Source organism: Oncorhynchus clarkii, chromosome 30, assembly GCF_045791955.1.
Source record: "Oncorhynchus clarkii lewisi isolate Uvic-CL-2024 chromosome 30, UVic_Ocla_1.0, whole genome shotgun sequence".
Lineage (NCBI taxonomy): Eukaryota > Metazoa > Chordata > Actinopteri > Salmoniformes > Salmonidae > Oncorhynchus > Oncorhynchus clarkii.
Window position 1 is genome coordinate 18,130,634 of NC_092176.1, and position 24,813 is coordinate 18,155,446.

The 24,813-nt window shown below is 42.6% G+C and overlaps 1 protein-coding gene across 2 annotated transcripts in view; it reads right to left on the reverse strand.

Annotated features, from left to right (window-relative positions):
• LOC139390022 (PDZ and LIM domain protein 2-like) overlaps window positions 1-24,813 on the reverse strand; it is a 59,201-nt gene that overhangs the window by 16,219 nt on the left and 18,169 nt on the right. For both annotated transcript variants that reach the window (XM_071137127.1, XM_071137128.1), the window contains exons 3-6: window positions 19,859-20,010; window positions 11,300-11,369; window positions 8,840-8,976; window positions 7,729-7,798 (exon numbers count right to left, since the gene is read on the reverse strand). In XM_071137127.1, coding sequence (XP_070993228.1) covers window positions 7,729-7,798; window positions 8,840-8,976; window positions 11,300-11,369; window positions 19,859-20,010 — 429 coding nt within the window. The remainder of the gene's footprint in view (window positions 1-7,728; window positions 7,799-8,839; window positions 8,977-11,299; window positions 11,370-19,858; window positions 20,011-24,813) is intronic.

Consider the following 24,813-nt stretch of genomic DNA (forward strand, 5'->3'; position numbering starts at 1 on the left):
AATACATTTATTTTCCCAAATGCTCACGGAGAAATGGCTTACCCAAGCTATAGTGCATCTCAATTCCAGGGCATGGAAGGAGGATGGAGTGAGTTAAAACAAGCGAGAGAACAAGCAAGAGGGAGGACAAAGGACAAAAACACACCTCAGTCTAGGATTGGAGACGCAAATAAACAGGAAATGGAGAAATAAAACGGGGGCAGGTGTTTCAGACAGGACCAATGGGAGACGCGGGGGCATTGGCATCTCTTTTACATTTTGGGAGCGGAGGAGCTCTCCGTCTGGCTCCAGTCGCAGCCACTGTGCATCATCTTCATCATCATTACCACCCTGCAGCTTCAATTACAGGGCATGGGCCAGCAGACAGAGGCAGGCTGACGCACACATCACTTTATTTTGGGGACTGCTGTATGAAAATACTTTACATGAACATAAATATGGGACAATCATCCAGGGGATGGCTGGAGTCCTGGGAAGGAGCAGAGTGAGAGATATGTACCGTATTTCCTCTCCAGCAGTGTACATGCACGGAGGACTCTTGTAAAGACCTGAGATACTTTATCCTCAGTCACTGCTTCCCCTACTTCACCTTTACAGTGTTCATAGTGGAACCACTGTAAATAAGATATATGATCATGCTAGGTATTTCAGAGATATTAGGTTATTCCCAATGTTTACACACAACATACATTAAGGATCAAAGCTTCCTTAGTGATAATGGCAGGACCAGTGCTGACTGCTGGTGGATTGAACGTTTCAGAAGGACGTGGACTCTGGCTGTACTCTGACACTGCAGGGTGTGAATTCCCATTAACACAGCAACCATAGGGCCTCCACTATGTCGAAACACACTGAACCTCCATATCAGCACTGCTACAGACGTTGCACTGACAGAATACAACCACGCTGAACTCCCACAGAGCGGCCTCCATATAAAGTTCATACACAGTACGTTAAGAATTCATAAGCTACACATTCATACATGCTACCCACATATGGAAGGGGCTATATATTAGTGTTTAATAACACAGCTTACAAGTGCCAGAGATCCCTACAGTAGATCTCTATTACGTCAGCACTAATTACAGGCCTGCCCGGAAGCCACCCCACCCCAAGCCGGGCTGGGCCCCGGCCCACAGACACAGCGACACTGCCACTTGTCCGGGCCACACAGCCTGGCAGACAGCTCTGAATAGGAACCAGATGGAGGAGATTAGGGGCCAAATGAACAATCGAGACAATGAGATGTCTGTGAGCTGACTTCAGATCCACTTCATGTGCTGTTGCAGTATATCAGTTCTGACAGAACCCTTCTTAGTCACAATGACAACATGTTTAAAGGGCTGCTGGACTTGAAAGCCTGACACCCACCTGAGTGAGGCACTGCAATCTTTTCAGCCAACAAACTGTCTGTGTGGTAGCTATAGTACTTTGCACGTTTGTTCTATTACCATCATCAAGATAGTATCATTACACTCCCTGATGACAAGGGGCCTTTCAGATCATAAATCAGTCCTTATGGGGATGATTACTTTAATATTGCCCCAAACTTTGTGGCTAGCTTCGCACACACAGAACTTGAGCTCCCTTCAAACTCCTGTGTCAAGGCAAAGCCTACTCATGTGATGGTGAGATCATAGGTGGTCTCATAAGGGGGCAGTGCACCCACCCATCCAGCCAGCAGTCGGCCAACAGGCACAGATACAGTGAGAAACTGCCAGGCCGAGAGAGAGTTTATTTATCCTTAGAGGGAGCTATGAGCAACACATTTTTCCTCCTTATTAAATTCCCCACAAGTCTCCAACTGGAGCTGCATATCAAACTCATTAAACATCTGGAGTTCATTATGGTTTTGTTAAATCGCTGGACTTCACGATACATTTAATTTATTATTGGCAGAATCCACCCTTTCATTTACACTGCATAACAATGAGAGGCACCATGGAAGAAAAACAGCAGCCAAGTTGCAAACCTAACAATTTAAGATTTGGGAATCGTGCTCATGTGTTAGGTCGTCGGTTGAATAATTATTCATTTCTCTGGACACCTCGTCAGAGGTGATAATGTTATCTAAACTAAGCTAATCGTTAGTGACCCCTAATTAGAGAGCTCTCGCTCCCTCTCTCATCAATCCCATGGCTAGTATTTAACTGGATGGGCATTTACAGTCTGACTGAGCAGCTCTAGATTTGTACCAGCCTAACTTCTACCAGCCTAACAATTATGATCTACGACAAACAAATGGAGCCATGGCAACCACTACACGAAACTCAACCACCTAGGACTGACTTTGCTGATAGCTACCTTGACGAAAAATGTACTTACTATGACTGAGATGTGGTTTTCCCACCTAGCTATCTTATGATAAAATGTACTAAATGTAAACTGGAGAATACATGCTTACGTGTCAGTTTCTGCTGGACCGAATATATGAAGGTGCAGTTACCCACACGATTACCTTGACAACTACTTACAGAATTGTTTTTCCACTTCAGGGAAAAGAAAAACGGTGCTGATCAATCAGTGGGGATGAGGAGATGCATGCTGTCTGCCGAGTTGCCACAATGGACACCGGCTTAATGTCCAGGGCCCACGTGAAAAGGCCAGGCTCTGTCTTCTCACAGCCCTCACTCTGTGGAGAAGAGAAAACATCCCCCCTTCCCCTTGACTCCCTCCACCACCAGTCCTCCACACTGTCTAGAACATGCCCCTGTCAGAGAGCACACCCCAGGCCTGCCAAGCCAAACAGCAGCTCAGCTCATGTCAGACGACGTCTTCTCAATCTGTTTGGATATGAAACGCTTTCTGAATATTATTTTCTCGGGCTAAAGAAAGCAGAGAGAGCAATTTCAAGTACATTTTTTTGACTGTACTTGAACAACATCTAGTGATATTCCTACCGCTGCATGCCAAGCCTCCATCTCTGCTCCACAGCAACAACCACAGTTTTGCGCCACACCCCCCCAAAATAGACTGGGGTGAAACCAGCGGCTTATGTGCAGGCTGGCCTGATGCGAGCCTGCCTGCCCATCAGGACGAACAGTATGGGTTGAATGGATATATTGAGGGATGGGTTTTCCTCCCCTGGATAAAGAGCTTAGTGATGCATGTCATTTGCCCAAGGTCATACTGCCTAGTGTGGTCAGTGTGGGGCACGTGGTGAGTGTCACAGTGAAGTTAACCATGATACTGGAGGATGGACATCTATACAGTAACTGTCCCATCCCCTACACAGGATGAGGCAGCCCACCAAGGCTACCCTCAGGAACCTCAGAGTGTACAACTGCAAACCCAGACTGGTGACATGCATTCTGAAAAAGCAGCTTGGTTTTGGCCCCACTCATCTCAACAGGGATCCTGTTGTGGTCACTTCCTGATGTTATAAACAGATGCAGTGCTTCCTTCTGATTCCTGGAGGTGGCACGCCGCGGGGCCAGCTCATCTACAGCTCCAGGCTTGACTCAGGGTATCATGGGAGGAATGTGGTACCAGATCCAAATTTGCCCTCTTTAGTAGGCTGGCCTCTTCCTCTTGTCATGGTGGTGTGCCGGGACAGCAGATAGGCTAGCTAGTAGCTAGCACAGTCATGTTGTTCCATGGTGAAATGAGGCAACAGAAGATAATACTAAGCCCACTACTCAACAACATCGATTCAATCAGTGTGTGCGTTCACTGGGTAAGATTGCACTAACAACTTTCAATGTACTGTAGTTAAGCACATGAAAATGATCCATCAAGTTGGGAGTAAGGCTATTGAACCATCCAACCCAAAACAAATAACAAGAATTAAGCTTTTTTTGTGCATTAACATTACAGTATATTTGAATAGTTTTATTCCAAAACGCTATATATACACACACCACTTTTTCAAATGTGTTTTTACATCAGAAATTATTGCTTGTGTTGACCTTCATATGTACTGTATGTAGAATATTACTGCTCCAAGTATTCAGACCCCTTGACTTTTTCCACATTTTGTTATGTTAAAGCCTTGCTCTATAATTGATTCAATTGTTCCCCCCCCCCCTCAAAACTGCACACAATACCCCATAATGACAGAAAAAAAAAGGTTTAGAAATGTTTGCAAAATGTATTAAAAATATAAAAACAGAAATCTGACATTTACATAAGTATTCAGACCCTTTACTCAGTACTTTGTTGAAGCATCTTTGGCAGCGGTTACAGCATCAAGTCTTCTTGGGTATGACGCTACAAGCTTGGCACACCGATATTTGGGGAGCTTCTCCCATTCCTTGCAGATCCTCTCACGTTCTGTCAGGTTGGATGGGGAGCATCAGTGCAAAGTTATTTTCAGGTATCTCCAGAGACGTCCGATCAGGTTGAAGTCCCGGCTCACCTCAATCCTGAGTAGTGTCCCAGTCCCTGCCGCTGAAAACCGGCAACATCATGCTGTGAGGCTACTACTATGCTTCACAATAGGGATGGTGCCAGGTTTCCTCCAGATGTGATGGCTTGGCATTCAATCCAAAGTGTTCAATCTTGGGTTCATCAGACCGAGAATCTTGTTTCTTATGGTCGGAGTCTCGTTTCGGTGCCTTTTGGCAAACTCCAAGCGGGCTGTCATGTGCCTTTACTGAAGAGTGGCTTCAGTCTGGCCACTCTACCATAAAGACCTGAATGGTGGAGTGCTGCAGAGATGGCTGTCCTTCTGGAAGGTTCTTCAATGCTGCAGAAATGTTTTAGTAACCTTCTCCAGATCTGTGCCGACACAATCGAGTCTCATAGCAAAGGGTCTGAATACTTACGTAAATAAGGTATTTCTATTTTTTTTAACATTTTGAATAGATTTGCAAAAATGTCTAAAAACCTGTTTTCGCTTTGTCATTATGGGGTATTGTGTGTAGATTGAAATTAATGTTTCTTCATCAATCAATATTAGAATAATGCTGTAACGTAACAAAATGTGGAAAAAGTCAAGGGGTGTGAATACTTTCCGAAGGCACTGAGTGTATGCATGTACAGCACCAGTCAAAAGTTTGGACACACCTACTCATTCAAGGGTTTTTCTGTATTTGTTACTATTTTCTACATTGAATAATAATCAAAGCTATGAAATAAAACATATCAGAATCATGTAGGAACCAAAAAAGTGATAATTAAAATATAGATATTTGAGATTTCTTTAAAGTAGCCACCATTTGCCTTGACAGCTTTGCCCACTCTTGGAATTCTCTCAACCAGCTTCATGAGGTAGTCACCTGGAATGCATTTCAATTAACAGGTGTGCCATGTTAAAATAACATTTGTGGAATTTGAGCAAATCAGCTGTGTTGTGACAAGGTAGGGGTGGTACACAGAAGCTAGACATATTTGGTAATAGACTAAGTCCATATTATGGCAAGAACAGCTCAAATATACAAACAAAATGACAGTCCATCATTCTTTGTTTGGGAATGGTGGAGGCCCTCCCATGTCCCAAGTGTCCCTCTACCCTTCTCCCCCCCCCTTGCCCATCTCCTACAGCTCCCCAAGCACCCATTCACAATGCCAGGCCTTGTAAGGCTGGGGTACGCCAACATTAGCCTCCCAGAACCCCTACCATCATCCTGACAAAATGACCTGTACATCTAACATCCCGCTAAATGGGGGATCCAGTCGCACATTCCACTCTCCTCACTTGGAGTCAAACGAGGTTTGGAAAACACTATGATGCTTTACAGTGGGACTGATCACCTGATACAGCATTACTCTGCACCTTTCAGGTGTGACAGAGAGCCTTGTCAGGGGAGCAGAGGCCCCGCTGCTCACTAGGTTGCAGTGTTGCTGCCAGTCAGTCCGGAGCAGCACAACACTACAGAGCAGTATGTTCATGCCAACAGGTCAGGCCTCTTCCCAGCAGTTTACCCGCCGAGCTCCACTCACTAATTGCAGATACAGGGTGGGAGGCTCGTCTCCTCTTCAGAACCAGAGATACCTCCAATGGAGGAAGAGTCCCGCCAAAATCACCCCTCATCCACCAGCCCTGTATCTCAGTAATTTGAACGTTTTCAGGCTTAGGAGGACAGGACAGAGAGAGCTCTCCAAGACAGGCTCCAGCAAAGCCACAGTGGAGGGTGAGTGAAGTGGTGACCGAGGGCTCCCAAGATAATGTCTTTAGACAGTAGGTCAGCCCTGTTAAACCACAGCAAGGGGAGGCCAGCAATACTGTTAACATGTGTTAGATGCACAGGTCTGACAAACAATTAAACATCTATCTGGCCTCTCTAGAATTTCATGTCTCTTCAGTAAAGAAACACAGTAGTGTGTGACTCCTAAAGAATTTGGTTAAACAGGAGAAAAAATAAAAACCATGTTCAGTGGAGTGAGACAGAGGGAATGTGATGGCTCCCAGAGGGAGTGAGAGAGGGGATATGGATTCCAAAACTTGAGATGAAGAACAAGGGAGAGCTGATCTCCAAAATGTCAGAAAAAGTTTTTTTTAAATAACAACCCCTGTTTGTTTGGCCCACCTGCCTTCATAAATACCACAAACATGTATGGTCATCCCAGACAGCCACGCATGATGGAGGAGCATGCAAGTCAGTGCATTCCTAATAAGCTGCTGATAAAAAGGTCTCAGCCAACTAGGACAGCTCCTAATAGTCTCCACTCCAGTCTGCCTGAGGTACATAGCTTCAAAGCTCTCCACGGAAAATGAACATCTCATAACACAACAGTGTCCTTATGAACTGTCTGTCTGCACAGAGATCCAACCAGGCACCCTCCCCTCCTCCAGACAACCCTCCCCTCCTCCAGACAATTGTCCTGTTCTAGAAACAGGACAGACAACCCGAAAAAGGAAAAGGATTGACCAGGCACCCAAAGGAGTGTTGATAGACAGCTTGATACTGATGATACATACCTGTAAAATCTATCAGCTACGAGCTCTGAGATCATTAAAATACACTGAACAGTAGGAGCTGCTTGGCTGGCGGGACCACCTTCACCATGAAAATATTCCATATTAGACAAGACTTTTATACTAGCCTCTGATCAAGTCATCGACTCCTTAGATGAAGAGTTTAAAATCTTCATTCTCCAGGCCAGGGAGGCCATATTTATCTAACGCCATGTAATGTTCACACAACTTATACAATTAATGGAATTCCATTCCCTGTCCCGCGGCCATTGGGGTCCTGCATGTTTTTTTTCCTGCGGTCATCTCCCATGGTGTGTCTTCTGTGGGACCAATACTTGGGACTGGGGCAGTAAGACATAGCTGGAATATCTCATGAAGAATTTTCCCACAACATTCTCTGTCCTCTAGCTTATTGAAATCTTTCCAGACACCTTCCGCGCTTGTTGCTGGAACAGTAAATTCAATTCAAGCAGAAATCTGCAGATAACCCCAACCACATAATTTATTTACTGCAAATGAGACAACCAGTGGAGATTACACTAATGAGTTTCATATAGTAGACCACTAAAAAAGGTCAAGTCTATTGTTTTATGGAGAGCTAAATCATTCTCCTCCTTAGTGATCTTTAAACAAACCGCTTCCAGATTGTGTTCCAACTTAATGTCAGATCTTTAAAAAAGTGACCTTTCAGTTCCCCGGCAATGAAAATATCAAATGCTGTCTGCATCCTGTCTTTCTCGCTGTAAAGGCCTTGGAAACTTACATCGTCAAGTTGTGCAAATCTTTGGAGGTCTATGTTTATACTGATTGGTTACGCAATCACATAGGAAGTAAAGGGCCTGTGCAATGGGAGTATGAGGAAGACCTACCTGTGACAGTGGTCTGGACAGCTTGTAACTAGACGTCTTCTCTTCTGGAGACCACGAACACAGCTGGATGCTATGAAACGGCAGAGAAAGATTACACTGATAATGGTGTGTGCCATCATGGAAAAGAACCACAATGGTCTTAATGGAAATACTTAACAAAATATCATCAACAAGCCATAACACTTCTCATTACCGTTCATATTAATATATGAAATGTGTGTGGTCATGGGATCATATTTTTACTAGCTCTGCAGATTACTAGGACAGGAATAAATAAGCATAGTTTCGCAGCACCTAGACAGGCATTCAATTCACCCGGGGCAATATAAGGTTTGAACTGTGACCTACAAAATGATCCAGGTGAATAGCAGCTAGGCTTTACAGACAGAGCAGTGCAGAGTAGCGAATGTTCCACAGCCTGGCCCATTGATGCTGTCAATGAACAGGGTGGAATGTGATATGCTGTGCACATCCTTTGTTACTACCACACAATTCCATGGCTCCATATTCTGCCAGTTACTATTGTACCAATTTACTCTAGGACTCAAAAGATTACTTACAGTAAGTGGATGCTCTAGTAGTCTACCCTACGACCATCCCCAACTTCAAGGCACAGCACAGTCAAAAAAGTGATTTACCTGTATTTTCTAAATTCACATTTCCACATAAAAATTATGATAAAGGGTATTAAGTGTAAGACCTGTAAGCCTATTTTGGTGGGATGGAGTTTTGGCCTGCCTGGTGACATCACCAGGTATTAAATTAGTTAATAGACCAAAAAGAGAGTACCAAACCACTGACAATAACAGCTAGTTTTCCACTCACAACTCAGACTACTCCCAGATAGTCCTAGCAAATGTGTGCTTGAGAAATTACTCTTCGCTAAGAAGTGATAGGTTTCTTTTTGCCCATTTTAATAGAAAAATTATTTGATATTGAAGTAAAAAAAGATTGCAGTGGACCTTTAACTAAAACACCTGGATAAAAGTTCTAACCTATCACCATCTATCCATTCTGGTATCTATCCACTTTTCATACTCAAGCAACGCATTATTGTCCTAGTCATTTAGAGGGAAGTCTGTTTGAGGTGATTGTGGATGCTGTAGTGTACCTCTTGGTGCTCTCTCTTTTCCCCTCAGGGCTGGAAGGGGGCTCAGGTGAGTAGGGTCCAGGTGACAGGGAGGCTGGGCTGGAGATGGAGTACTCTCTGTAGTTCTGGTTCTCATCTCGACTCACCAGCACTGCTTCCTACAACATAACAGGGCATGAAACAGTCAGCTTGAGCAAAACATTTATCCACACACAAAAATGTGAAACTGCTTATCCGTATTCCTAAAATAACTTTAAATTGCAAGGATGTTTAAAAAAATTGATTCACAATGTACAGTTGAAGTCAGATGTTTACATACACTTAGGTTGGAGTGAATAAAACTTTTTCAACCACTCCACAAATTTCTTGTTAACAAGCTATAGTTTTAGCAAGTTGGTTAGGGCATCTACTTTGTGCATGACACAAGTCATTTTTCCAACAATTGTTTACAGACAGATTATTTCACTGTGTCACAATTCCAGTGCGGGAAGTTTCCTTACACTAAGTTGACTGTGCCTATAAACAGCTTGGAAAATTCCAGATAATAATGTCATGGATTTAGAAGCTAACTTCAAACACAGTGCCTCTTTGCTTGACATCATGGGGAAATTAAAAGATAATCAGCCAAGACCTCAGAAAAAAATTATTGTAGACCTCCAAAAGTCTGGTTCATCCGTGGAAGCTATTTCCCAACGCCTGAAGGTACCACGTTCATCTGTACAAACAATAGTACTCAAGTATAAACACCATGGGACCACACAGCCGTCATACTGCTCAGGAAGGAGATGTGTTCTGTCTAGAGATGAACGTACCTTGGTGCGAAAAGTGCAAATCAAATCCAGAACAGCAGCAAAGGACCTTGTGAAGATGGAGGAAACAGGTACAAAAGTATCTATATCCACAGTAAAACGAGTCCTATATTGACATAACCTGAACTGTTTGGCCATAATGACCATCGTTACGTTTGGAGGAAAAAGGGGGAGGCTTGCAAGTCGAAGAACACCATCCCAACCATGAAGCACAGGGGTGACAGCATCATGTTGTGGGGGTGCTTTGCTGCAGGAGGAACTGGTGCACTTCACAAAATAGACAGCATCATGAGTATGGAAAATGATGTGGATATATTGAAGCAACATCTCAAGACAGCAGTCAGGAAGTTAAAGCTTGGTCGCAAATGGGTCTTCTAAATGGACAATGACCCCAAGCATACTTCCAAAGTCGTGGCAAAATGGCTTAAGGACGACAACAGTCAAGGTAATGGAGTGGCCATCACAAAGCCCTGACCTCAATCCTAGAGAAAATGTGTGGGCAGAACTGAAAAAGCATTTGTGAGCAAGGAGGCCTACAAACCTGACTCAGTTACACCAGCTCTGTCAGGAGGAATGGGCCAAAATTCACCCAACTTATTGTGGGAAGCTTGTGGAAGGCTACCCAAAACGTTTGACCCAAGTTTAAATTGTTGAAGGCAATGCTACCATATACTAATTGAGTGTATGTAAACTTCTGATCCACTGGGAATGTGATGAAAGAAATAAAAGCTGAAATAATTATACTATTATTCTGACATTTCACATTCTTAAAATAAAGTGGTGATCCTAACTGACCTAAGACAGGTGATTTTTTACTAGGATTAAATGTCAGAAATTGTGAAAAACTGAGTTTAATGTATTTGGCTAAGGTGTATGCAAACTTCGACTTCAACTCTAACTAAAACATTTGTCTCCTTGAACTTTTAGATGGTGCTCAGACGCTGTTGACAAGTAGGCACTTGGGATATATGCTTCATAAGTCTTCAAAAAGACAGAAATACAGTCAGTACACGTTGAGGTATAATGTACAGTCATGTTAGAGCTGCACATCCGGAGGTAAGTGAAACGAGGTTTGTGGGAATCAGATAAGTAATATCACCATGTGAAAATGATGACAGTGAGTGTTCGGTCCAAGACTTCAGCCACAGAGACCCAGGAGTAGTTCTGTTACCATATTAAAAACAGAAACCTCTGCTGATTAACAGCATTCTCTGGTTACTCTCCCATGTTTCTCTGTCCCAGGGCCACAGAGTTATGGAATATCTCTACAGTCACACGAGGATGTCTGCTTCCGGCTCATCTGGACCTCCAATAAATCATTGATAAGTGATATGTAAATATGAAGCAGACACAGCATCTACATGGCTTTCGGGCATCAGCCATTAGGACAGGATTCATCATGTAGAGATATGCTGCTGATGTAACCAGATACTGGAAGATAGTGGGATAAACACCGTAGGAAAGAATGTCTCGATGGGTCATAAAGTGAAGGCCTACGGCATTTTAATAGGCCTTACATCCATCATATGCCCATCAACAAAAGTACTGATTCACAGATAGTGTTTAAATACTTTACAGTGAGACGGTTTAGGGTGATAGCTGTCCTAAAGGGAACTTGCAGACCAAAGATGGAAGCCCCTGCATAAGGAGATAGAGGACATGTTTGACTGACCTGGAAGCGTCCAGTGAGCTTTTCTGGGGTGGTAGTTCCATTGGTCTGTTCAGGGCTGGGGGGCTCAGGCCTGTAGGAAGACACTGGAGATCAATAGACCACACACACACACAACCTAACCTGTAATAAATCAGGAGAATGGTATCCACATCCCAGGAGAGTGCAACACTGGCCCAATAGAGTAACACCATCTTCAGTACCACATAATTCACCCATGTCAAGCCCTAAACAAGTACCCAAAACCATGATTGCTTAAAATGAGTTGTTAAAGGATAATGAGTAAGGAAGCTTGCATACGTCAATGCATTACAGGATACAAGCCAAAACCCCCACATGAGTTTTACTTCAAAGACATGGACCCAAGGTCAACTACAGTAATTCTCACACTAATGATTTAAATCAGGTCTGTTAGATGACTTGAGCCATGTCAAAGTATTCCCCACAATGATAGACTGGAAGCTCTGATAACATCATCTAATGTATTGTCTCATTATTCATCAACATGTTAAGTAGAATGGTCTGATTTGATGTGGTTAGATACATTACTCAAAAGGTTAATTTCAGATATAGAGCGCCGGAGGACTTGTGTGTGTACTTGCGTGCATATTAGGCAATATACCATTTTATACCGGGGTATTTCAAAATACCGACAGCGGTGTTGAACACTTGTTTCTGATTGGCTTTAAGGGTGTTCTAGAGCGTGCATTATTTCCCTATAACGCACAGTATATTTGCACAGTAGAAGTCAATGGCTATAGTTCAGAGGATAAATTGATTAGAGTTAACAGCCTCAGATTGCAGCCCAAATAAATGCTTCAGAGTTCAAGTAACAGACATCAACATCAACTGTTCAGAGGAGACTGCGTGAATCAGGCTTTCATTGTTGAATTGCTGCAAAGAAACCACTAAAAGGACATCAATAAGAAGAGACTTGCTTGGGCCAAGAAACACAAGCAATGGACACTAGACTGGTGGAAATCTGTTCTTTGGTCTGATGAGTCCAAATGTTTTATTTTTGGTTCCAACCACCGTGCGTATTTGTGAGACGCAGAGTAGGTGAACGGATGATCTCCGAATGTGTGGTTCCCACCGTTAAGCATGGAGGTGGTGTGATGGTGCTTTGCTGGTGACACAGTCAGTGACTTATTTAGAATTCACAGCACGGCTACCACAGCATTCTGCAGCGATACACCATCCCATCCCGTTTGCACTTCGTGGGACTATCATTTGTTTTTCAACAGGACAATGACCCAACACACCTCCAGGCTGTGTAAGGGTTATTTGACCAAAAAGGAGAGTGATGGAGTGCTGCATCAGATGACCTGGCCTCCACAATCATCAGACCTCAACCCAATTGAGATGGTTTGGGATGAGTTGGACCGCAGTGTGAAGGAAAAGCAGTCAACAAGTGCTCAGCATGTGGGAACTCCTTCAAGACTGTTGGAAAAGCATTCCAGGTGTATCTGGTTGAGAGAATGCCAAGAGCGTGCAAAGCTGTCAAGGCAAAGGGTGGCTACTTTGAAGAATCTCAAAATATTTGTTTAACACTTTTTTGGTTACTACATGATTCCATGTGTTATTTCATAGTTTTGATGTCTTCACTATTATTCTACAATGTAAAAATGAAGAAAAACCCTTAAATGAGTAGGTGTCCAAACTTTTGACTGGTACTGTATGTTTTTTGAAATAGCGCCCCTTGTGTGCACTTCATATAATACCGTATACACCGATATGGTATAGAAACGGTATGTGGGTATGAAAATCTGATTACCGCCTCCGAAGTGCGTATATGTCACAAGAGATCAGAGCGCGAAACTGAAGACTAACAGCAAGTATGCACCAATGTGCAAGTGCGCAGCTGCAAAAATCAAAAGCGGATCTTTGAATCAGACACCTTGTTTTGGTTTCCCCTATGCCAAAGTGCTGTCAGTACAACCACTGGTATGTCGTTTTGATTAAAAATGCCTGCAGTCGACAGGTAGTAGAGAATTGTTTTTAAGATTCTGATGCTCTTTAACATGACGCTCCTAGCAGAGTCTCATCTTTCCAGCTCTTTCACTGTGCTCGCTTTAATAAAACATATGCGCAGTTCTATCATTGAGTTCAGAAGGGAAATATGTAGGGACTGTATGAGCCAATGTAAACAACTAGTGACCCCCCACTGTAGGGCTGCCTGCCTCTCCTCTCAGCTGAGCCTCAGCCCAGGGTAATGAGGCGCACAGGAAGACCCTGGATGCCTGTGGTAAATCGCCCAGAAACACACCTCTAACAGCAGCAACAGGGTCTGGGCTGTATCTGAATACTCCACATGTGCAGGCACACATCCAATCAGAGGAACAGCTGAAATAGGAAAACAGGCTCCTCATGCTACAGCAGTCGGAAGATATTACACTTACAGGATAAAAATGGGACATAATGGATGGTTAATTAGAGTTCAAAATAAGTTCCCTGTAAGGAAATGCCTGTGTTCACTTGGAATGCCAACAGTTCACAGAAGAAAGATCCTGTGGTTGATAGAGAGAAGGATACATTTAACTGATGTCCTTCAGACAATGAGAGGCATCCAAGGTTAACTGCTGGGCCCTATGTAATATGACCTTTGCCCTCTACCACAGGCCTCATATACAGCAGTAGATGGGTGGATGAGCATGGGCTGAGAGCAGTGGCTGTCTGAGGTGAAGATGATCGTCTCACCTCTAGAGATCTGATCCCTGCACAGAACAGGGACTTGTATTATGATCCAAAATGGAACAGTATGTTGATCTTTGTCATGTAGGAGACTTGGTAGTTTGCCTGTCATGCATTCTTCAGTTTCCATAGACTCCTGTCTGTCTATTGTGCCTTCCTTCTCAACTTCACAATAATGGAAACAGGAAGAATGGCGACAATCCAGTGAACTAATATGCAGTACATACCAATGTCATAGACATCTTGACTTCCATTTGAACACTGTTCACATAGACCATGGCATGCCACTACTCTGGACGGTTCTGACTTAGAATGTGGACAACTACAAATCCCCATGTGTCTGGCTAGACTGTAAACTCTCCTTTCACACTCACATTAAGCATCTCCAATCCAAAATGAAATCTAGAATCGGCTTCCTATTTCGCAACAGCCTCCTTTCACTCATGCTGCCAAACATACCCTGGTAAAACTGACTATTCTACTGATCCTTGACTTTGGCGATGTCATTTACAAAATAGCCTTCAACACTAGTCAGCAAACTGGATGTAGTCCATCACAGTGCCATCCATTTTGTCACCAAAGCCCCATATACTACCAACCACTGCGACCTGTATGCTCTCGTTGGCTGGTCCTCGCTACATATTCGTCACCAAACCCACTGGCTCCAGGTAATCCATAAAGCGCTGCCTAATCTCAGCTCACTGGTCACCATAGCAACACCCACCCGTAGCACACGCTCCAGCAGGTATATTTCACTGGTCATCCCCAAAGCCAACAGCTTTTTTGGCCGCCTTTCCATCAAGATCTCTGAGGTGAATGACTGGAACAAATGGCAAAAATATATATATATTTTTTTAATCACTGAAGTTAGAGACTTATATCTCCCTCACTAACTTTAAGCATCGATCGCTGCAGCTGTACACAGCCAATCTGTAAATAGACGATACAACCAACTACCTACAGTTGAAGTCGGAAGAATACATACACTTAGGTTGGAGTCATTAAAACGTATTTTTCAACCACTCCAAAGTTCTTGTTCACAAACTATAGTTTTGGCAAGTCGGTTAGGATGTCTACTTTGTGTATGACAAAGTACAACAATTGTTTACAGACAGATTATTTCACTGTATCATAATTCCAGTGGGTCAGAACACATGCACTAAGTTGACTGTGCCTTTAAACAGCTTGGAAAATTCCAGAAAATGATGTCATGGCTTTAGAAGCATCTGATAGGATAATTGACATCATTTGAGTCAATTGGAAGTGTACCTGTGGATGTATTTCAGGGCCTACCTTCCAACTTGGTGCCTCTTTGCTTGACATCATGGGAAAATCAAAAGAAAGCCTAGACCTCAGAAAAACAATTGTAGACCTCCACAAATATGGTTCAACCTTGCGTACTATTGGAAATTGCTCCCAAGTGTAAACACCATGGGACCAAGCAACCGCCATACCGCTCGGGATGGAGACGCATTCTGTCTCCTAGAGATGAACGTACTGTGGTGCGAAAAGTGCAAATCAATCCCAGAACAACAGCAAAGGACCTTGTGAAGATGGAGAAAACAGATACAAAAGTATCTATATCCACAGTAAAACGAATCCTATATTGACATAACCTGAAAGGCCGCTCAGCGAGGAAGAAGCCACTGCTCCAAAACCGCCATAAAAAAGCCAGACTACGGTTTGCAACTGCACACGGGACAAAGATTGTACTTTTTTGAGAAATATCCTCTGGTCTGATGAAACAAAAATAGAACTGTTTGGCAATAATGACCATCGTTATGTTTGAAGGAAAAAGGTGGAGGCTTACAAGTCGAAGAACACCATCCCAACCGTGAAGCACGATGGTGGCAGCATCATGTTGTGGGGGTGCTTTACTGCAGGAGGGACTGGTGCACTTCACAAAATAGATGGCATCATGAGGACAGAAAATGTGGATATATTGAAGCAACATCAGTCAGGAAGTTAAAGCTTGGTCGCAAATGGGTCTTCCAAATGGACAATGACCCAAGCATACTTCCAAAGTTGTGGCAAAATGGCTTAAGGACGACAAAGTCAAGGTATTGGAGTGGCCATCACAAAGCCCTGACCTCAGTCCTATAGAAATTTGTGGGCAGAACTGAAAAAGTGTGTGCGAGCAAGGAGGCCTACAAACCTGACTCATTTACACCAGCTCTGTCAGGAGGAATGGGCCAAAATACAACCACTTATTGTTGGGAAGCTTGTGGAAGGCTACCCAAAACATTTGACCCAAGTTAAACAATTAAGGCAATGCTACCAAATACTAATTGAGTGTATGTAAACTTCTGACCCACTGGGAACGTGATGAAAGAAATAAAAGCTGAAATAAAATCACTCACTCTACTATTATTCTGACATTTCACATTCTTAAAATAAAGTGGTGATCCTAACTGACCTAAGACAGGGAATTGTTACTAGGATTAAACGTCAGGAATTGTGAAAACGGACTTTAAATGTATTTGGCTAAGGTATATGTAAACTTCCGACTGTACCTCATCCCCATATTTGTTTTTCTGCTCTTTTGCACACCAGTATTTCTACTTGCTCATCCTCATCTGCTCCTCAATCACTCCAGTGTTAATTTGCTAAATTGTAATTACTTCACCACTATTAGCCTATTTATTGCCTTACCTCCTTACTTCATTTACACACAGTGTATAAAGATTTTTCTATTGTTATGGACTGCATGTTTGTTTATCCCATGTGTAACTCTGTTTTTGTCGCACTGCTTTGCTTGCGCTTGCTCAGGTCGCAGTTGTAAATGAGAACTTATTCTCAACTGGCCTACCTGGTTAAATAAAGGTGAAATAAAATAACTTCTCACTTGTAAACTAGTCACAGACGTGAGACTTTGGCGCAATTTTTTTTTTTTTGAAGAAAAATGACTATAGGGCTGCTTCTATAGTAGCCTATAGAACAGCTGTTAGACAATTTCCGATGCCCATCTGCAGTTGCTCAGTAACATCACATTACAAGGACCAATAGGTACAAGACATGCACACAGGGACAGTGAACAATTGATTCATTAAGAGACAGCTGAGGGCAATGGAGGCTAAATGACCAAGCATTAATGACAATATACTGCTGCTGATTTTCTATTGAGCATCACAGTAAAATCTCCACTGAGCTGCAGATTTCAAACTGGAATCAAGAAGTACAGCAAAGAGTCCACAAGTCTGGTTATTGCACAACGGGTTGTTTGATGGGTTGAACACTGGCAAGTGTATCTGCAATGGAGCAGTTCCTCAGTTTAAGACAGTCACGCCCTTAACCAACACTCCTATTCTAAGGGTGGGCTGATGCCAACCTCTGCCCATGGGCAAACCCAGCTGCTGTGTTCAGCAGGGCTGTAAACCCATTTACCAGGGTCCTCTGTGTTTACACTTCAGATTATCAGGCATTGCAGTGTGTGTGTGTGTGTGCTTTGAATGATGCCTTCTGGGAGTAAAATTCCTTTTAAGAACAACACATTGCATAATGCTGCAGGTTGACCCTACATGGGGCCACACACTAATTGATTGGAGGTGGCTAGAGAGGTGCTGGACTAGGATGGGTAAGAGAGACATGGTACTCCCTACCATCTAAAGACGGTAGGGCCTTGATCGTGCAGACCACCCTTCACCGCCTTGCCCATCCTGTCTGCCTCTGCCAGTAGACCAGTGGGACTTGGAGCAGATGGGGCAGAGTGGCTGGCAGAGCTACAGAGTGCCATTGTCCTGGGCAGCTAGCGAGTCACGGTGTGTGTGCTGTTTCTGGCTCAGGAGGCATGGGGTCAGCAGGGAAAAATCCACTCACATGGGCCCAGGACACGCAAAGAGGAAGTGTGTGCACGTCTGTCTGTATCTCACGGGGTGTGTGAGATATACATAAAAAAATACACGTTCAAAAGTTTGGGGTCACTTAGAAATGTCCTTGTTTTTTTAAAGAGGGGTACATTTTTTTGTCCATTAAAATATCAAATTGATCAGAAATACAGAGTAGACATTGTTAATGTTGTAAATGACTATTGTAGCTGGAAACAGCGGATTTTTTTATGGAATATCTACACAGGCCCATTGTCAGCAACCATCCCTCCTGTGTTCCAATGGCACTTTGTTTTAGCTAATCAAAGTTGATAACAAAAAAATAAAAAAAGGCTAATTGATCATTAGAAATCCTTTTGCAATTATGTTAGCACAGCTGAAAACTGTTGTTCTGATTAAAGAAGCAATGAAACTGGCCTTCTTTAGACTAGTTGAGTATCTGGAGCATCAGCATGTGGGTTCGATTACAGGGTCAAAATGGCCAGAAACAAAGACAAATTCATGTTCTGAGAAATGAAAGGTTATTCCTGGCGAGAAATTGCCAAGAAACTGAAGAGCTCGTACAACGCTGTGTACTACTCCCTTCACAGAACAGCGCAAACTGGCTCTAACCAGAATAGAAAGGAGTGAGGGCCTGGTGCAGAACTGAGCAAGAGGACAAGTACATTAGTGTCTAGTTTGAGAAACAGAAGCCTCACAAGTCCTTAACTGGCAGCGTCATTAAATAGTACCCGCAAAACACCCGTCTCAATGTCAACAGGCGACTCTGGGATAGCCTTCTAGGCAGAGTTCCTCTGTCCAGTGTCGGTGTTCCTTTGCCCATCTTAATCTTTTCCTTTTTTTTTCTTTTTCTTTGTCCAGTCTAAGAAATGGCTTTTTCTTTGCAACTCTGTCTTGAAGGCCAGCATCCCAGAGTCTCGCCTCTTCACGTTGAGACTGGTGTTTTGCGGGTACACTTTAATGAAGCTGCCAGTTGAGGACTTGAGGGAAAAGGGTTTTCTAATAATCCATTTTAATTTTACCTTTATCAATAAGCCTTTTCAAATGATAAACTTGGATTAGCCAATACAACGTACAATTGGAACACAGGAGTGATGGTTGCTGATAATGGGCCTCTGTATGCCCATGTAGATATTCCAGAAAACAAAAATCAGCTGTTACCAGCTACAATAGCCATTTACAACATTAACAATGTCTACACTGTATTTCTGATCAATTTTATATTTTTATGGACAAAAAACCCCAACAAAAACCATTCTTTAAAAAACCAGGACATTTCTAAGTGACCCCAAACTTTTGAACAGTAGTGTAGGTAGGTAGAAGTTGGTGGAAGAGAGACAGGAAAAAAAACAGACTGAGCCATAATCAAAACACCAGCCAAGAATGGTCTCACTTCACAGGAAAAGGTCCAATGTGGAGCCAATTCTCTGCCACCCTAACAAGGTCTCAGCTAACATCCAAACAAAGTTTATTAACATAGAAAATGTAACAGACAGTACATTTTGGCAACATAATTCTGACCCATTCTGGTATTCCCCCAGAATGAAACCACTGGTCCTTTGTAGGGAGAGAGAGCTGGGACATCTTAAGACATTAAAAACAAAAACAGCAGACAAGTGGAAACTGGGAAAGAGGATGTGGCGACTGTGGAACTGGCACATATACAAGCAATCAGCAGATCTAAGCTGACCAGAAGGCACAGATGTGGTCTCGATGCCATATTGTGGTGACCCCATCTGATGTTTGGATGAGTGTTTCCATGGCCAAGCTGTTAATGTAAGGACTTCCTACAGAATAAAAATAATCTAGGCAGCTAGCCTAGCAATTAAGAGCGTTGGGCCAGTAGCAAAAAGGTCACTGGTTCAAATCCCCAAGCAAACTTGGTGACAAATCTGTCAATATTCCCTTGAGCAAGGCTCTGGATAAGAGTCTACTAAATGGCAAAAATTTAAATCTACGCCAAGATATGAAAACATCTTGACACTCTTAGATACCGTACATGAGGATACATCTATGCTCCTGAGCTGTGCAATGTAGTGAACCCTACCTCTTCACCAGCAGCTGCAGTTGAGTCTTGGAGTTTTTGATCTTGTTCTGGGCCTCCACATTGAGCATGTCCACTGTGTTCTCTCCATTGATCTCCAGGATGACATCACCAGGCTGCAGGGCAGCCAGCTCGGCTTTGCTGCCCCCGTTGACCTGTGGGCCAGAAGTAAGAGCTGCAGTCAGACTCACACTACTGCCTGTGGACTTGGTGCAGACATGGTGCTATCAGCAACGTAAATAACCAGCATGCCTGAACGAAAGGCTGCATATCTTATGAGTGTTGGACTATTTGTCAAGGGCTGACAGATGTGAACGGTCATGATTGTAACAACATGAGGCCCAGCCAGGCCTCATGTGGCTGTTGTGAAGAGATGGGTTGTTTCTCAGTTTGCCTTACAGGTGTCAATCAGGTCTTGCAGGACTCTAGCAAGTGATTCTAATGTTTATTGCAACCAAAATGTAAGACACAACGGCCCATCATGCACCTGGAACACCTCAACAGTGAGGATTTATGACACCCGGAGGGAAAAGTAATCAGTGGGACAGTACTGGAGCTGTGGGGTTGACTACTCTGGCCTAACCTTTGATGCCAGCCCCCCATGTCAAGGCCAATGGGGTCTACTGCCTGCATTAGGGGGAATTCCAGCCTAATGGAAGGGTACATCCATTTGAATTCAATATCTTTGACAGCATCTCTTGATTTAAAGAAACATTTCCCATAAATGTCTGCTCATGAAGTGGCCAGAAAGCGACTTGTTGGACCTGAATGCCAAAACATGAAATCAGTAAACTCTTCAAGCAGTGTGTGTTTGTGTGTAAACTAGACATCACATTCTTGCTTTCTGTCCTCCTTGCCTCTCCTTAAAAACTGAATTGGAGCCTGAGGGGAGGAACCTTCACTCCTCTCCCCCAAAATGTGCTTTGAGAGAGTTGAGGAATGAAGGAAACAAGGGGAGAATCTCAATTTAATTTCCTTCATTCCTCACTTCTCAAAACCCATTGGATAAGAAGGCGAGAGGGGAGGGACCTCTGACCTTCTTATCCAAATGGGTTTTGAGAAGGATGAGGAGAGAGGATGCAATGAATCAAGGAAATGCAATTGAGGACAGAGGAAGCAAGTATTTGACAGCTATTTTTTGGGGACATTGCCAGACAATGAATTACTGAGCGAACATAATATCCACTGCCTGTCCAGAAACAACCCCTAGCCTACTGCCCAGAGGAATTTATAGGTGGTGACATGGTGAGAGGTCCAGGCTTGGTGCAATTTTGGCAGTATTGCTTAAACCTGTCCAATTCTCTCATATTTCTACAAGTGTCTAGGGGTTGTCTGGACAGGACCCCACAACCTCCAGGTGTGTGGTGGACCTACAGCACTACACTTGAGGCATTGGTTGGATGTTTAATTCCTTTGATACACACACACAGATTTGCACAGGTGTATGCTGGACACACCCATAGCACCCGATCAGACAGGTCTGGCTAGCTGAGGACCTACTGTAAACAGTACAAGGATACATTTACATGGCTACTATTCACACCTTTGCTTCATTCCAGCTAGTTAGATCTGCAACTCACTAACAAACTATAAGCTAGGGCATATCTCTAGTCTAGCAATATATACACTGTTTGGGCTGTATAGCATCATTTAATAAGATTACCCATGGTTAGCTAGATAGCTGGGATATATCAGTCAGCTAACAATTTACAGTAACAGTTCATTAAGTCAATACACCCTCAATTGTATGCAGAAATTGAGAAATCTGCCCTCATCTTGGCACTGGTTGGGCAGCCATTAATCAATTAATTCATAGATAGATGTATAGAACTGCGTTAGAAGGGTGACCACCTACTTTGAAAGAACAGGAGGTGTTGGCTGTGCACTTGACCAGGCATTCCACATTTAACCACACCCACATTTGAACATCAAAATATCAGGTTGGTTTTACATGCAATTATATATAATTGCATGTAAAACCAAAACCATATATATTGAAAACACAGAGTACCAGTCAAAAGTTTGGACACACCTACTAATTCAAGAGTTTTCTTTACGTTTACTACATTGTAGAATAATAGTGAAGACATAAAAATTAGGGGGGAAAAAAAACCCACACATATGGGATCATGTAGTAACTAAAAAAAAAATATATATAAAAAAATTATATATGTATACATATACATCAGTGCTGTAGGTATATATATATATATATATATATATTACACACACACACATACACACACACACACACACACATATATACATATACATATACATATATTAATATATAAATAAAAGTGAAGAATCTCAAATATATTTTGATTTGATTAACAAAGTAGCCACCCTTCGCCTTGATGGCAGCTTTGCACACTCTTAGCATTCTCTCAACCAGCTTCATGAAGTAGTCACCTGGAATGCGTTCAACAGTCTTGAAGGAGTTCCCACATATGCTAAGCACTTGTTGGCTTCTTTTCCTTCTATAAAAGAGACTTGGTTGTTCCAAACTTCTTCCATTTAGGAATTATGGAGGCCACTGTGTTCTCGGGGACCTTCAATGCTGCATAAATTTTTAAGTATCCTTCTCCAGATCTGTGCCTTGACACAAATTCTGTCTGGGAGCTCTATGGGCAATTCCTTTAACCTCATAGTGTGTTTCTTTTTCTCTGACATGCACTGTCAACTGTGGGACCTTATATAGACAGGTGTGCGACTTTCCAAATCATGTCCAACAATTGAAATTTACCACAGGTGGACTCTAGTCAAGTTGTTGTAACATCGCAAGGATGCTCAATGGAAACCGGATGCACCAGAGCTCAATTTCGAGTCTCATAGCAAAGAGTCTGAATATTTATAGAAGGTATTCTGTTGTTCTATTTGAATACATTTTACAAACAATTCTAAAAGTCTGTTTCGATATGTCATTATTGGGTATTGTGTGTAGATTGATGAGGAAGAAAATATATTTTATCAATGTTATAATAAGGCTGTAAAGTAACAAAATGTGGAAAAAGTCAAGGGGTCTGAATATTTTCTGAATGCACTGTATGATAAAACAGTATAATATATGTAAGGAAAGAAATGTAGTGTTTTATGTCATACGAATTTTGCCAAATCTGTGAAGACTCGAAGCACGAGAAATTAGTTGAATCAAAACTATACATCTCGTACTCATGAAAAAAAAGACTTAAATATTATGAATGACTTTGTAACAGCTCCAAACAGTTGTTCACTAGTTTAGAAAAGAAGAAGAAAAGGCCCATTTGTTGTAACTTGGACCCTCATCATGTGAGATTGTGTTGTGCCCACCATTGGTTGAGATACATGTTCTTGAATACGTGTCATTTCAAAAAATTTAAATATTATTCATAGAATGGACCTATCCCTTCAGATGAAGGTAACGTCATGCTGCTCATGTACAGCGAAATACCTTTCTTAAAAGTTCTAAACCCAACAATGCAGTAATACATTTTGTTATTTAACACAAGACATACACATTTTGCTGGTACACCATTGAAACTTTCAATAGGTTTCCCCATGGAAGATTGACAGTGTAATTTAAAAAAAAACAGACATACACATTCAAGTCAACATTCTCTGATGTGTGGACCTCCCATCTTCTTTGTAGTACCATTTCAGAGTTAAAATCTAAATTGTATTCACCAGCCAAAACATGACACCCACCCTGTATTCAAGAGCGTGTTGTGTTTCAACCGATGGCGGGCACCACACAAACACATCAGATGATGGAAAATAGGGCCTAAGCTACAACATATAAAAAAAAAATAGAGTTTATGTGTTTAGGTAATTTAACAAATATTATAGAAATTATTAAACAGTTTAACAACCCTGTTTGTAAGCTTGTAAAGTTCTATATCAATCTGAACTGTTTATGTCACATGGTATGGGTATGCAAAAATAGGTCAACTTTATCGCTTGAATGTTTTGGCATTCAGGTCCAAAAAGTCACTTTCTGAGCACTTCCACAAAGGCAAATATATGAATGGGAATGTTTGTTAAAATCAAAAGGGGTGCTATCAAAAATGGATTGAATTCAAATGGATTTACCAGGAACAAAAACACACCAGCAAACACTCAACCATACAAAACCCAAATGAGGAGATTAACTCGGGAGTATTGAGCACTTGTGAACAACGGAGAACAGCCCAACTTTTGCGATCGACAAGGCTGGCGCACAATTAAAGACAGAAATAGGGGAGAAAAGAAAACCAAATCAGTGAAGAGAAGAGGCCGCCTTCATAAATCTCCAGCAGAAACATGGAAGACTGCAGAGAGAATGACAGGCAACAGGGCATTTGTCCATTTTGCAAAGCAAGAGGGTAGAGGTGCCATGTCTGAGGGTCCACTCGAGTGGCAATTACGTGTTGCTGTGGCAACCCACAATGGTGCCTGCCTTTTCTGATCAGGGCACGCTTCAATTCACATAAACTAAGGATGCAGCTTTCTCAGGGGCTATGCCCGACAGAAAAACGGGCAAGCTCTCTATTCAGGCCAACAGGACGGGAAAAGGAGGGGCCATCCATGTTGTTTCAGTACCAAGACGCAACCACTTCAAAAAGACCAAAGCCATAGCTGCATAACCAGAGGGGGGGGGGGGGGGGGGGGTGGATCCTGCTTCTCCAATAGGTTTGACAACCACTTTCACTGATGAGGTCTCCCTCCTCAGCATGGGTCCCCGTTTCTTTTAAGTGACTGTTTGATAGTTGAGACAATTCCCTGTGTTTCCTGCATGCTGGTGTGTTGTTGACTACATGTTTGACTAGAGCGAGGAAATTATAAGGAATGCCCATCGTCACAAGAAAGTAGCTATTAAATGGGCTGACAAATTATGCCTTTGAAGTCAACAACAGTACCCCAAAAACACTTGCATTAAAAGGTTTGAGGAATGATAGAGAATTCCGTGGTAGTGAGGAATCAGGATGTGCAGTGGGCAGAGT